This window comes from Rhinatrema bivittatum, chromosome 9, assembly GCF_901001135.1.
Source record: "Rhinatrema bivittatum chromosome 9, aRhiBiv1.1, whole genome shotgun sequence".
NCBI lineage: Eukaryota > Metazoa > Chordata > Amphibia > Gymnophiona > Rhinatrematidae > Rhinatrema > Rhinatrema bivittatum.
In genome coordinates, this window is record NC_042623.1 from 179,867,236 (window position 1) to 179,881,600 (window position 14,365).

At 47.9% G+C, this 14,365-nt stretch overlaps 1 protein-coding gene across 1 annotated transcript in view; it reads right to left on the reverse strand.

Annotated features, from left to right (window-relative positions):
- Positions 1 to 14,365, reverse strand: part of VWA5B2 (von Willebrand factor A domain containing 5B2) — a 453,973-nt gene that overhangs the window by 154,613 nt on the left and 284,995 nt on the right. The window contains exons 39-40 of the mRNA XM_029617330.1: positions 6,976 to 7,123; positions 1,763 to 1,924 (exon numbers count right to left, since the gene is read on the reverse strand). Of these exons, the coding sequence (XP_029473190.1) occupies positions 1,763 to 1,924; positions 6,976 to 7,123 (310 nt within the window). The remainder of the gene's footprint in view (positions 1 to 1,762; positions 1,925 to 6,975; positions 7,124 to 14,365) is intronic.

Genomic DNA, 14,365 nt, shown 5'->3' on the forward strand with positions numbered 1-14,365 from the left:
GGTGGGACAGCAGTGTCAGGGAGATGAGTCATCAGTGAAAGACAGTGAGAGGGTGGGACAGCAGTGTCAGGGAGATGTCATCAGTGAAAGACAGTGAGAAGGTGGGACAGCAGTATCAGGGAGATGAGTCATCAGTGAAGGACAGTGAGAGGGTTGGATAGCAGTGTCAGGGAGATGTCATCAGTGAAAGACAGTGAGAATGTGGGACAGCAGTGTCAGGGAGATGAGTCATCAGTGAAGGACAGTGAGAGGGTGGGACAACAGTGTCAGGGAGATGTCATCAGTGAAAGACAGTGAGAAGGTGGGACAGCAGTGTCAGGGAGATGAGTCATCAGTGAAAGACAGTGAGAGGGTGGGACAGCAGTGTCAGGGAGATGAGCCATCAGTGAAAGACAGTGAGAGGGTTGGACAGCAGTGTCAGGGAGATGAGTCATCAGTGAAAGACAGTGAGAGGGTGGGACAGCAGTGTCAGGGAGATGAGTCATCAGTGAAAGACAGTGAGAGGGTGGGACAGCAGTATCAGGGAGATGAGTCATCAGTGAAGGACAGTGAGAAGGTGGGACAGCAGTATCAGGGAGATGTCATCAGTGAAAGACAGTGAGAAGGTGGGACAGCAGTGTCAGGGAGATGAGTCATCAGTGAAGGACAGTGAGAGGGTGGGACAGCAGTGTCAGGGAGATGTCATCAGTGAAAGACAGTGAGAAGGTGGGACAGCAGTGTCAGGGAGATGTCATCAGTGAAAGACAGTGAGAAGGTGGGACAGCAGTATCAGGGAGATGAGTCATCAGTGAAGGACAGTGAGAGGGTGGGACAGCAGTGTCAGGGAGATGTCATCAGTGAAAGACAGTGAGAATGTGGGACAGCAGTGTCAGGGAGATGAGTCATCAGTGAAGGACAGTGAGAGGGTGGGACAACAGTGTCAGGGAGATGTCATCAGTGAAAGACAGTGAGAAGGTGGGACAGCAGTGTCAGGGAGATGAGTCATCAGTGAAAGACAGTGAGAGGGTGGGACAGCAGTGTCAGGAAGATGAGCCATCAGTGAAAGACAGTGAGAGGGTTGGACAGCAGTGTCAGGGAGATGAGTCATCAGTGAAAGACAGTGAGAGGGTGGGACAGCAGTGTCAGGGAGATGAGTCATCAGTGAAAGACAGTGAGAGGGTTGGACAGCAGTGTCAGGGAGATGAGTCATCAGTGAAAGACAGTGAGAGGGTGGGACAGCAGTGTCAGGGAGATGAGTCATCAGTGAAAGACAGTGAGAGGGTGGGACAGAAGAGTCAGGGAGATGAGTCATCAGTCAGAGACAGTGGAAAGGTGGGACAGCAGTGTCAAGGAGATGAGTCATCAGTCAGAGACAGTGAGAGGGTGGGTCAGAAGAGTCAGGGAGATGAGTCATCAGAGACAGTGAAAGGGTGGGACAGAAGAGTCAGGGAGATGAGTCATCAGTCAGACAGTGGAAAGGTGGGACAGCAGTGTCAGGGAGATGAGTCATCAGAGACAGTGAGAGGGTGGGACAGCAGTGTCAGGGAGATGAGTCAGGCACAGACAGTGAGAGAGTGGGGCAGCTGTGTCAAGGAGATGAGTCCTCAGCCTTAGGCTGACCAGTTGTGAATGTCAGAATGAAGGTAAGTAAATTAAATTAAATTAAATTATAATATTGAAAACCCTGGGGCAGTAGTTTAAATGATTGCTCTGGACCCTCCCCAGTCCCCAGTGGTGACATGAAGCATAGCTTTCAGGGCACAAGTAGAAGTTGTGAAGTTACCATTAGTGCACTGAAGTGCCAGACCGGCAGCAGTTGTACATTTGATGCAGCAGTCTTCAGACCTGCTCCGATTCTGAACATGGACTGAGATGGTTCGGCCTGATGTCACAGCCTCAAAGCTCACCACCACCTCAGATTCTGCCAGCGGATAGATAAAGATACCTGCCCAGGAGTAAAACAGAAAGAGCCCATCACCCCAAGCCTCTGCTCCCATCAATCATCACATTCAGAAGGCATTAGTCCAAGCATTGTAAGCTGGCAAATGGTATTTATCCCCTTAAAAATGCTTTTTTCATTATTACACTTCCTCCTCCTCCTGCGTCGGCAAAAGCACAGGCACTGAAGAGCACACTCACTCTTACCCTCATCTCAAAAGCACAGGCACTGAAGAGCAAACACACACACTCTTACCCTCATCACAAAAGCACAGGCACTGAAGAGCACACACACACACTCTTACCCTCATCACAAAAGCACAGGCACTGAAGAGCACACACACTCTTACCCTCATCACAAAAGCACAGGCACTGAAGAGCACACGCACTCTTACCCTCATCACAAAAGCACAGGCACTGAAGAGCACACGCACTCTTACCCTCATCACAAAAGCACAGGCACTGAAGAGCACACACACACACTCTTACCCTCATCACAAAAGCACAGGCACTGAAGAGCACACACACACACTCTTACCCTCATCACAAAAGCACAGGCGCTGAAGAGCACACGCACGCTTACCCTCATCACAAAAGCACAGGCGCTGAAGAGCACACGCACTCTTACCCTCATCACAAAAGCACAGGCGCTGAAGAGCACACGCACTCTTACCCTCATCACAAAAGCACAGGCCCTGAAGAGCACACACACACACTCTTACCCTCATCACAAAAGCACAGGCACTGAAGAGCACACGCACTCTTACCCTCATCACAAAAGCACAGGCACTGAAGAGCACACGCACTCTTACCCTCATCACAAAAGCACAGGCACTGAAGAGCACACGCACTCTTACCCTCATCACAAAAGCACAGGCACTGAAGAGCACACGCACTCTTACCCTCATCACAAAAGCACAGGCACTGAAGAGCACACGCACTCTTATCCTCATCACAAAAGCACAGGAACTGAAGAGCACACACACTCTTACCCTCATCACAAAAGCACAGGCGCTGAAGAGCACACGCATGCTTACCCTCATCACAAAAGAGAGGGGGACAAGTCAGGCAGCCAAAGCATGCACAGGGACTGAATTTTCGGCTTCCCCTATGCACATTACACACTGTGCATTTTGCAATTTCTTCCATGCACTCTGTGCAGGCATTATGCACATCAATCCTGATTTCCTGCAAATCTCCCTTTAAAAATGAGCTTGCAGCAAGCCCTACAGAAAGAGCCACTGTGGCCTTCCCCAGCATTACTGCAACACAGGAGAAAGAATTGTGAATTCTCTAGCTCATGCTGCTGCCCACATTTCATCCCTCTCCTCTTCCTTTTCTTCCTCTGACCCCCATTCCCAGCCAGCTCCTCAGCTCTAGGCCCTCCGCAGTCCATCCATTGCAGCTTTCACGTCCTCACTTGCCACTGCTACGGTCCCCTCTGCCTTCAATCGTCCTGTGGTCACTGCACTCCTCAAAGGACCCTTACTGCACCTACTTGCTCTGCTAGCTCTCATCCCATGTCCATGTGCATCCAAACTTATTTATCCATTCCACATTTTCAGGTACTATAGTTGTTCGTGCAGTTAGTGTAGCTGGGTTCAAAAAAGTTCTTGGAGGAGAAGTCCATTAACGGCTATTAATCAATTTTACTTAGGGAATAGCCACTGCTATTAATTGCATCAGTAGCATGGGATCTTCTTAGTGTTTGGGTACTTGCCAGGTTCTTGTGACCTGGATTGGCCTCTGTTGGAAACAGGATGCTGGGCTTGATGGACCCTTGGTCTGACCCAGTATGGCAGGTTCTTATGTTTTTACGTCCCTGTCCCCCAGGGGCTTCCGATCTTTGCTGGAACCTGCTGTTCATCTCTGCTATCTTGACTTTCTTTCATCTCAAGCCATTCGAGATCCATTGCGGTCTGGTTTCACCCCTGCATGCCACAGAGAGGGCTCTTGCCAAAGTCTCCAGTGGCCTCTACTCATTACTCATCCTCCATGACCTGTCTCTTGCTTTCAACCCTCCTTGATACAAATGTTCTCGATTAAATTTCAGGACTCTGTTACTTCTTTTTATTTAGATTTATATTCTGGTTTTTGGCACTGCAAAGCAGATTACATTCAGGTATTGTAGGTATTTTCTTATCCCCAAAGGAGCTAAAATCTAAGTTTGTACCTAGGGCAATGAAGGGTAAGGTGACTTGCCCAAGGTCACAAGGAGTGGCAGTGGGATTTGAACCCTGGTTTCCTTGGCTTTCCTCTAGTCATAAGAACATAAGAAATTGCCATGCTGGGTCAGACCAAGGGTCCATCAAGCCCAGCATCCTGTTTCCAACAGAGGCCAAACCAGGCCACAAGAACCTGGCAATTACCCAAACACTAAGAAGATCCTATGCTACTGATGCCAATAACAGCAGTGTCTATTCCCTAAGTAAACTTGATTAATAGCCGTTAATAGACTTCTCCTCCAAGAACTTATCCAAACCTTTTTTGAACCCAGCTACACTAACTGCACTAACCACATCCTCTGGCAACAGATTCCAGAGCTTAATTGTGCATTGAGTAAAAAAGAATTTTCTCCGATTAGTCTTAAATGTGCTACTTGCTAACTTCATGGAGTGCCCCCCAGTCCTTCTATTATTCGAAAATGTAAATAACCAATTCACATCTCGTTCTAGACCTCTCATGATTTTAAACATCTCTATCATATCCCCCATCAGCCGTGTCTTCTCCAAGCTGAACAGCCCCAACCTCTTCAGCCTTTCCTCATAGGGGAGCTGTTCCATCCCCTTTATCATTTTGGTCGCCCTTCTCTGTACCTTCTCCATCGCAATTATATCTTTTTTGAGATGCGGCGACCAGAATTGTACACAGTATTCAAGGTGAGGTCTCGCCATGGAGCGATACAGAGGCATTATGACATTTTCTGTTTTATTTACCATTCCCTCTGCTTCTGTTTGACCTCACGCACTCGTCGCTCCCTAGCGGCGGGCCTGGAAGGGCTACAGAGTGGCCGGAGGGCTACTCTCGAGACCAGCATTGCGTTGCTGGGTCTCACTGGTGCGTGTTGGTTCAGCGGACGGCTGACCTTGCCTCGTCCCAGTCCCTGTGTTCCTGCTTCGCCCGCGCCTGTATTCACTCACTTCCCTCGGGGTGTGTCTTGGGCTCCTCCCTGAGTCGCCCCGTAGGCCAAGGACTCACTATCCCCAAGGAGCAGGCGATCATGCCTCCGTGTCCCTCCTCAGGACCCACAGGGCGCGTTCACAACCCTCACTTGTCGTATTTCTTTCCAGATCATTTATAAATATATTGAAAAGCACCGGTCCAAGAACAGATCCCTGAGGCACTCCACTACCCACTCCCTTCCACTGAGAAAATTGTCCATTTAATCCTACTCTCTGTTTCCTGTCTTTTAACCAGTTTGTAATCCACGAAAGGACATCGCCTCCTATCCCATGACTTTTTAGTTTTCTTAGAAGCCTCTCATGAGGGACTTTGTCAAACACCTTCTGAAAATCCAAATACACTATATCAACTAGTTTACCTTTACCCACATATTTATTAACTCCTTCAAAAAAATGAAGCAGATTTGTTAATCAAGACTTCTCTTGGATAAATCCATGTTGACCGTGTTCCATTAAATCATGTCTTTCTATATGCTCAACCATTTTGATCTTTAGAATAGTTTCCACTATTTTTCCCAGCACTGAAGTCAGTCTCACTGGTCTATAATTTCCCAGATTGCCCCTGGAGCCCTTTTTAAATATTGGGGTTACATTGGCCACCCGCCAGTCTTCAGGTACAATGGATGATTTTAATGATAGGTTACAAATTTTTACTAATAGATCAGAAATTTCATTTGAAATTCCTTTAATATCCTAGTATGCATACCATTTGGTCCAGGTGATTTGCTACTCTTTAGTTTGTATTCCTCTACCTTTTAGTGTATCCTCAGCTGGGTCTTCTGCCACAGCTCTTCTGCTGTTAGCATGTGTGCCTAAGGCTCTGTCCTGGACCCTCTTCTATCTCCACATCTTCCCTCAACCCTCTGATTTCCTTGCATAGATTTCAGTACCACTTTTATGTTGATTCTCAGATCTACCTCTTTGAGCCAGACATTTCAGCCTACTTGTCTGACATTGCTGCCTGGATATTCTGCTGCCACCTAAACTTGGCCAAGATGGAACTTCTGTTCCCCCCATAACATCTTCCCTCTTTTTCAGTCTCTGTGGATGGTGCTCTCATCTTCCTGGTTCTTTTGGCCCGTTAGCCTGGGGGTCATCTTTGGCACCTCTCTTTCCTCCATTAGTAAAGTCTGCTGGCTCTTGTGTAACATCGCTAAAATCTGTCCATTCCTTTCTGAGCAAGCTACAAAAATACTCATCCACTCTCATTTCACCTCCCACTTAGACTACTGCAACTTGCTCTTTATGGGCCTCCCGCTGAACAGTTTTTCTCCACTGCAATCTATTCAAACTTCAGTTGTATGACGTCTCTTTCTTCAGCATCGCTATGATCAGGTAACCCCTCTTCTGAAGTCTCTCCATTGGACCCCTCTCTGCTTCTGCATACACTTCAAGCTTCTCTTACTTACTGATAAAGGCTTTCACTGTGTAGCTCATGACTTGACTTCTCTTGTCTCACCCTACACCCTTCCTCATGAACTCCATTCTTCATGCAAGTCACTCTTATCTGTGCCTTTCTCTTCCACCGCTAACTCCCAATGCCTTGCTTTCCCCCTTTACTATGCCGTATGCCTGGACAGACTTCCTGAGTCAGTGAGTCAGGCTCCCTCTCTGGCTGCATTCATATCCAGTTGAAACACTCACCTTTTTTAAACTGCTTTAAGTACTGCTCTACAGTAAATACACTTCTCACAGACTCTTACTTGTCATGTTGTTTGCTTGACTAGATTGTAAGCTCCATGGAAAGGGATGGCCCCTTACGTGTATATGTACAGTGCTGCATCTCTCTAGTAGCCCTTTAAAAATGATAGCTAATAGAGGCATTAGATTTGTTTGACTGAGATAAAGATGGGGGTAATCCAGACCCCGTTTTTACCTTCCACTGGTTCATTTTCCGGGTTGACATAACTGAGATTTGCCGTTAGCCCCATGGTGTAACCACTGACCCAAGCCTTAACACAGGATGCTTTTAGCGGGAGAGCAGACCAGGTAGAGAGACTGAATAATCCCGGCATGATCGCCTGCTGGAAGAGAACAAAGCAAGAGACTTCATGGTGAGTGGGAGAGGAGAGGAGAGGGGCAGCAGAGGCAGTTTCACAGAGCCCTGGCGATGCAAGCCTCGGGAGAAAATGCAACCTAGGCATGCACTGTCCCTCCCCCCAAACTTGCAACCACACCGGGGTGGGCAGTGTTCAGACAGATGATTTACGCAGGTAAAACCACTTTTTTCCATGTACATGGCTTCCAACATTCCCCTCCCTGTGTCTCTTAGCCAATGCATGCACTCAGACTTCCCCTTCCCCCTCAGATCTTTCCATGCTTCACATTCCCCATTCCACTGACTCCATGCATGGCCCTCCATCCACCACCTTTCTACCTCCTCAGTCCTCTTCCTCCCTCCGACTCCATTTTTTAATCTCCTTAATACCATTTCCTTCTTTGTATTTGTTTCCAGGGCAATTTATAAAGGAGTCAAGGGAAAAAATAACAATGTAAATGGGACTGGGCCAATGACAATTAATAATTAACAACAAAATCAGCAAAATATTACAATGCTCCAGAGCAGAGCAGCAGGAAAGTGCTACAAGCAGGAGATGAGCAGGATAAGCATCGAAGGAGGGGGAGAAGAGGGGAGGGAGAATCCAAGAGGGAACAGAAGAGATGGAGAAGCATCCAAGGAAAGGAGAGCAGAGAGGGAGAATCATCCAAGGAAGGGAGAGCAGAGAGGGAGAAGCATCCAAGGAAAGGAGAGCAGAGAGGGAGAAGCATCCAAGGAAGAGAGAGCAAAGAGGGGGAAGCATCCAAGGAAGGGAGAGCAGAGAGGGAGAAGCATCCAAGGAAGAGAGAGCAAAGAGGGGGAAGCATCCAAGGAAGGAAGAGCAGAGAGGGAGAAGCAACCAAGGAAGGGAGAGCAGAGAGGGAGAAGCATCCAAGGAAGGGAGAGCAGTGAGGGAGAAGCATCCAAGGAAGGAAGAGCAGAGAGGGAGAAGCATCCAAGGAAGAGAGAGCAAAGAGGGGGAAGCATCCAAGGAAGGAAGAGCAGAGAGGGAGAAGCAACCAAGGAAGGGAGAGCAGAGAGGGAGAAGCATCCAAGGAAGGAAGAGCAGAGAGGGAGAAGCAACCAAGGAAGGGAGAGCAGAGAGGGAGAAGCATCCAAGGAAGGGAGAGCAGAGAGGGAGAAGCATCCAAGGAAGGGAGAGCAGAGAGGGACAAGCATCCAAGGAAGGAAGAGCAGAGAGGGAGAAGCATCCAAGGAAGGGAGAGCAGTCAGGGAGAAGCAACCAAGGAAGAGAGAGCAGTGAGGGAGAAGCATCCAAGGAAGGGAGAGCAGAGAGAGAGAAGCAACCAAGGAAGGGAGAGCAGAGAGAGAGAAGCAACCAAGGAAGGGAGAGCAGAGAGGGAGAAGCATCCAAGGAAGGGAGAGCAGTGAGGGAGAAGCATCCAAGGATGGGAGAGCAGAGAGGGAGAAGCATCCAAGGAAGGAAGAACAGAGAGGGAGAAGCATCCAAGGAAGGAAGAGCAGAGAGTGAGAAGCATCCAAGGAAGGGAGAGCAGTGAGAGAGAAGCAACCAATGAAGAGAGAGCAGTGAGGGAGAAGCATCCAAGGAAGGAAGAGCAGAGAGGGAGAAGCATCCAAGGAAGGGAGAGCAGAGAGGGAGAAGCATCCAAGGAAGGGAGAGCAGAGAGGGAGAAGCATCCAAGGAAGGGAGAGCAGAGAGGGAGAAGCATCCAAGGAAGGGAGAGCAGAGAGGGAGAAGCATCAAAGGAAAGGCGAGCAGAGAGGGAGAAGCATCAAAGGAAGGGAGAGCAGAGAGGGAGAAGCATCCAAGGAAGGGAGAGGAGAGGAGAGAGGGAGAAGCATCCAAGGAAGAGAGAGCAGAGAGGGAGAAGCATCCAAGGAAGGGAGAGGAGAGAGGGAGAAGCATCCAAGGAAGGGAGAGCAGAGAGGGAGAAGCATCCAAGGAAGAGAGAGCACAGGCAGAGGGAGGCATCCAAGGATGGGAGAGCAAAAGGGGAGAAGCATCCAAGGAGGAGAGAGCAAATTGCTAAATCTCTAAGTGGGGGAGAAGAGATAGGGATAAAGAAGTAGGGGATGGATAAAGATCTGAGGGAGGGTGGGAGAGTGGAGTGCTGCCTCCTCTTCCCATTACAGGGTAAGAATGCGTTAATGTCTCAGGAGGTGAAGCTCACCTGCTCCAAAGTAAGAACAAAACAAAAATCCTACATTGGCTTCCTATTAAACACAGGATACTCTATAAGGTACTCACAATCGTCCACAAAGCGACAACCAAACTAGCTCCTATTATGTTAAGCTCTCAACTCCAACCGTACACATCTTCTAGACCTATTAGAAGCGCATACAAAGGAACACTGCATGCCCCACAAATAAAATCATCATTGAGCAAACGAGCACTATCTTCAGCAGGCCCCCACCAGTGGAACTCGCTCCCCCCAGATCTAAGACTTGAACCCAGTCATCAAGAATTCAAAAAAAGACTGAAGACCTGGCTTTTCCAACAAGCCTTCCCAGACTCTTAATTCTACTCAGACAGAAAGACATCCTAAATATGAGGTATCCCCAAATTATGGACACCGCACCAAGTCCTACTATCAGGACCCTGCAACTGTACAACAATCTTTGAGTCCAAAAGTTCATCATATTTTATTGTATCTATTTTGCAGCGCTAATATGTCATTATCTCTACGTTAAATAGTTAAACTGTATATATAATATTTATTTATTACTACGTTAAACTATAATAATAATATTTATAATATTTATTTATTACTATGTTAAATTGACATACAGTTATATTGTTCCATCTGTTCTACGGTTCTATGTAAAGCCAGTTATATCGTTCCATCTGTTCTACGGTTCTATGTAAAGCCCCTCTCTCTGTTGGGCAGTTTATCGTTTTATGTAAACCGGAGTGATTTGTAGTCCTTACAAGAACTTCGGTATATAAAAATTAAAAATAAATAAATAAATAAATAAAAAGCAGCAAAACATTAGAAAGATAATTTCACAGCCAGGTTACGAGACCTGAACCTGCTGAGAATACGCAGGCCTTAGCTGGATTGTGATGAGATAACTCCGAGTCCTGCTCAGACCAGGGGACCCTCCTCGGCTGCCTGCACATAACAGCGCTCTCTCTACACGTCACACCGCTGGGGTAATTATCATACAGTGCATGCATTACAAGCTCCCCCAAACTCTGCAACTACATGGCCCCCCTAAAAATAATACAAGAGGAAAGGAATACAGGAGGGAGGCCTGGACCCCAGCAGTTAAGGCCAATCTAGTCTGCAAGGTTTGCTGATTTATTTATTTATTTTTATATACCGATGTTTCATGAGAACATATCACATCGGTTTACATTTTTAACAAATATCCATTTAAAAATATTCGTATTTCCAAAATTAAATGAAAAGATATAAAAACATAATTTCATAATAAAATTATAAAAAAAAACAATTTAAATAATTAAATAATTAAATAATTAAAAATAAGATTTAAACAGTTAAGGATTCAGAACAGTAAGAGCATTAATAAGATAAATACAAATACTAAAGAATCTTGGAAGGCCTGTTCGAATAGCCAAGTTTTAACACCCTTTTAAAACATTTTAATGTCCAATTCCATCCGCAATTCTTGTGGTAGAGACTAGAGTTCCACAGTTGGGGCCAGTCAATGGAAATAGTCCTTTCTCTTACACTATTTAAATGAGCAATTTTGAGTGGATGGTATGGGCAGCATCCCTGTACCTGCTGATCTTGTAATTCTTGATGGAATATGGTGCAATAGCATAAACCCCAGTTAATTTCTGCCTTTCCATTTCTTTGCATGGACAGGGCACTGCTGGGAGGAAGCTCACGCTGCCGGTACTGACGGGGCACCGCCGTGAGGAAGCTCACGCTGCCGGTACTGACGGGGCACCGCCGTGAGGAAGCTCACACTGCCGGTACGGACAGGCACCACAGGGAGGAAGCTCACGCTGCCGGTACTGACGGGGCACCGCCGGGAGGAAGCTCACGCTGCCGGTACTGACGGGGCACCGCCGTGAGGAAGCTCACGCTGCCGGTACGGACAGGCACCACAGGGAGGAAGCTCACGCTGCCAGTACTGACGGGGCACCGCTGTGAGGAAGCTCACGCTGCCGGTACCGACCGAGCTCACACTGCCGGTACTGACCGGGCACTGCTGTGAGGAAGCTCACACTGCCAGTACTGACGGGGCACCACCACGAGGAAGCTCACGCTGCCGGTACTGACCGAGCTCACACTGCCGGTACTGACGGGGCACCGCCGGGAGGAAGCTCACGCTGCCGGTACTGACGGGGCACCGCCGGGAGGAAGCTCACGCTGCCGGTACTGACGGGCACTGCTGCGAGGAAGCTCATGCTGCCGGTACTGATGGGGCACCGCTGCGAGGAAGCTCACAACCATAGTGCTTAACTCTGTAGAGCTGAGACAAAGCCTGTGCCCTGCCCCCAGATTTACTGCTCTGTTTTCCTAGAGCCACAGAACAGGGAAAAAGTAAATCCAGCCCTGTATGATAAGGGTTGGAGGGAGGGGAACAGCTTATCTGTGCAGAGACGGTAAATCCATTAAAAATGTATTTCACCTCAGAGCCCTCCATCTGTTCCCGAGGAAGCGCTGGTCACGTGGCCCAGGAGCTCTCTCTAAATGTATTCTTCTAAAGTAAACAGAAGCCATCTGCTCCTCCTCAGCTCCTCTGTCGCTCTCTGTTCAAAGCAACTTTCAAACAGGGAGCAATCCCTGGTTCACTCTGTGCGAGCTGGGCCCCGGCTGCAGAACCCCCAAAGCCGAACCACGGGCGGAGGGAAGGGGAACGGCGAGGCCCGGAGCCTGCACGGTGCCCTCTCTCTCTCTCTCTGGCCGGAGTTCACAGGGCCTCTGCTGAAGGGCATGGCGACACAGGAGGGTCAAGCCCACGTCCGTCAGAAGTGTGGACAAGCCTAGAAAGGCAGTGCCAGCTGCCAGGGAGAGGAAGCCCGGGCACCCTGAGGATAAAGGATCCACCCAGGCAGAGGGCCTTATCCCCAATTTTGTAAAACCTCAGGGAGAGTCAGGGAGAGTAATCCCTTCCAGCCTCCATGACGGGCTAGCTGAGGCCTTCCGCGTCTCCGTGGGACCCTGTCAGCAATATTTACCCCCTCGCACAGCATTCTGGGATACATCACCCCGGCAGACGTCCCATGAGTGAACAAAGACCATGTCCAGGGTGCATCCTCATGCAAGCCAGCACGGGATTCATTTCCTTGCAGGGACAATGGCCTGGACATAACTTCATTTCCACGAGCAATATAATATAATATAATATAATGCTTCTGCTGCTCTGCCAGACTCACAGCGACTCTCCTCTCTATGCCCAGTTCAGGACATTTGCCTTGGATATCTCCCTTGTGATATCCTGGGTGTCCAGGGGGAGCACAGCGCCTCCGCTTCTGGCATGGCAGTGACTGAATACCTTAGGGGGTCTTCATTCACAATCCATTTTCCAAGGCACATGAGAAGATGCCAAGAGAAAGCCCTCAGAAGAACATAAGAAATGCCATACTGGGTCACTCCAAGCCCAGGATCCTCTCTAACAGTGACCAATGCAAGTCACAAGTACCTGGCAAGTACCCAAACATTAGACAGATCACAAGCTACTATTACTTATTAATTACCATCAAGGCAGTTTATGGATTTTTCTTCGAGGAACTTATCCAAAAGTTCTTTAAACCCAGTTACACTGACTGCTGTAACCACTTCCTCTGGCAATGAACTCCAGAGCTTAACTATGCGCTGAGTGAAAAATAATTTTCTTCGATTTGTTTTAAATGAGCTACTTGCTAACTTCATGGAGTCCCCCTGGTCCTATTATCAGAAAGTAAATAAACGATTTACATCAAGTCCTTTCATGATCTTAAAGACCTCTATCATATCCCCCCTCAGCCGTCTCTTCTCCAAGCTGAAAAGTCCTAACCTCTTTAGTCTTTCCTCCTAGGGGAGCTGTTCCATCCCCTTTATCATTTTGGTAGCCCTTCTCTGTACCTTCTCCATCGCAATTATATCTTTTTTGAGATGCGGCGACCAGAATTGTACACAGTATTCAAGGTGCGGTCTCACCATGGAGCGATACAGAGGCATTATGACATTTTCTGTTTTATTAACCATTCCCTTCCTAATAATTCCCAACATTTACTAAAAATTCCCCATTTACTTCCTCTTTCTTCCCAGGACTTAATTTGGAGAGGCTTAAACAATCCCAGCAGCAAATTGGTCCAACATCTCCTGTCACCAGCAGAAGACGATTGAGACTGCAATGAAAAATCCGCCAAGCCTGCCATACTTTGGAAATGTGTGTGTGTGAGTGTATGAGTGTGTGTGTGTACGTGTGTGTGTGAGTGTGTGTGTGTGGGTGTGAGTGTGTGTGTACGTGTGTGTGTGAGTGTGTGTGTGAGTGTGAGTGTGCGACCAAGATTCGCCATTTGTCACAGGCAAATAATCCTGAGGGACCCCCACAGACCCCGAGGTGAGATGGCCCTTTAATTCCACTCCCCTGCACCGAGGATGGGCAGGGAACTAGCGCAGTCCTGTGGGCGTTCTGGCCGTGCACAGGAGCAGAGACACTGGCAGACCACATCGCTCTGAATCAGGAAACTCACCCAAAGAGAGAAGAGAGGTTTATCAGGGATAACAACGCTCTCTTTCCATACTCCTTACTGGCTTCAAACAAAAAGCAGGAGAGGCAATGCAGGCGACCAGTGACACAGACCTTGAAGCAATAAGGTGTGACCCAGAGTGGGATGCGGTTTCGTAAACGTGCTCGCCCTCCCGATGGACCTCTCTTATCAGGCAGAGATTTCAGTAGAACAAAGGGACAACCTAGGTGAGGGTGAGAAGCAAATTTAGGCCACTTCTAGCAGCCCTGGAGCTGTCCCAGACCCCGATTCCATATAAATGTATTCAATAATAAATCAGAGCCTCAGCTGTGACGTGAAATGGACAGGAATAGAATTTATTACTTGGACTGATCATGATCCAGTGTGAGTTGAATATTTACATTTAGATCAGTAAAAAAAAAAACACCTCAGACTAACTGGGCAATGAAAAAGGGTTTGCTCAGTGCAATTAGAAATAAGAACGAGGGTGGCAGTGGTCTAGGATGTTGTCAAAGCAGCAGTTCCTGGCAGGCCATTAAAGTAGCTTCTAGGAGCAAAAAGCAATCACTAAGAACAAAAATCTTGAGCTTGGAT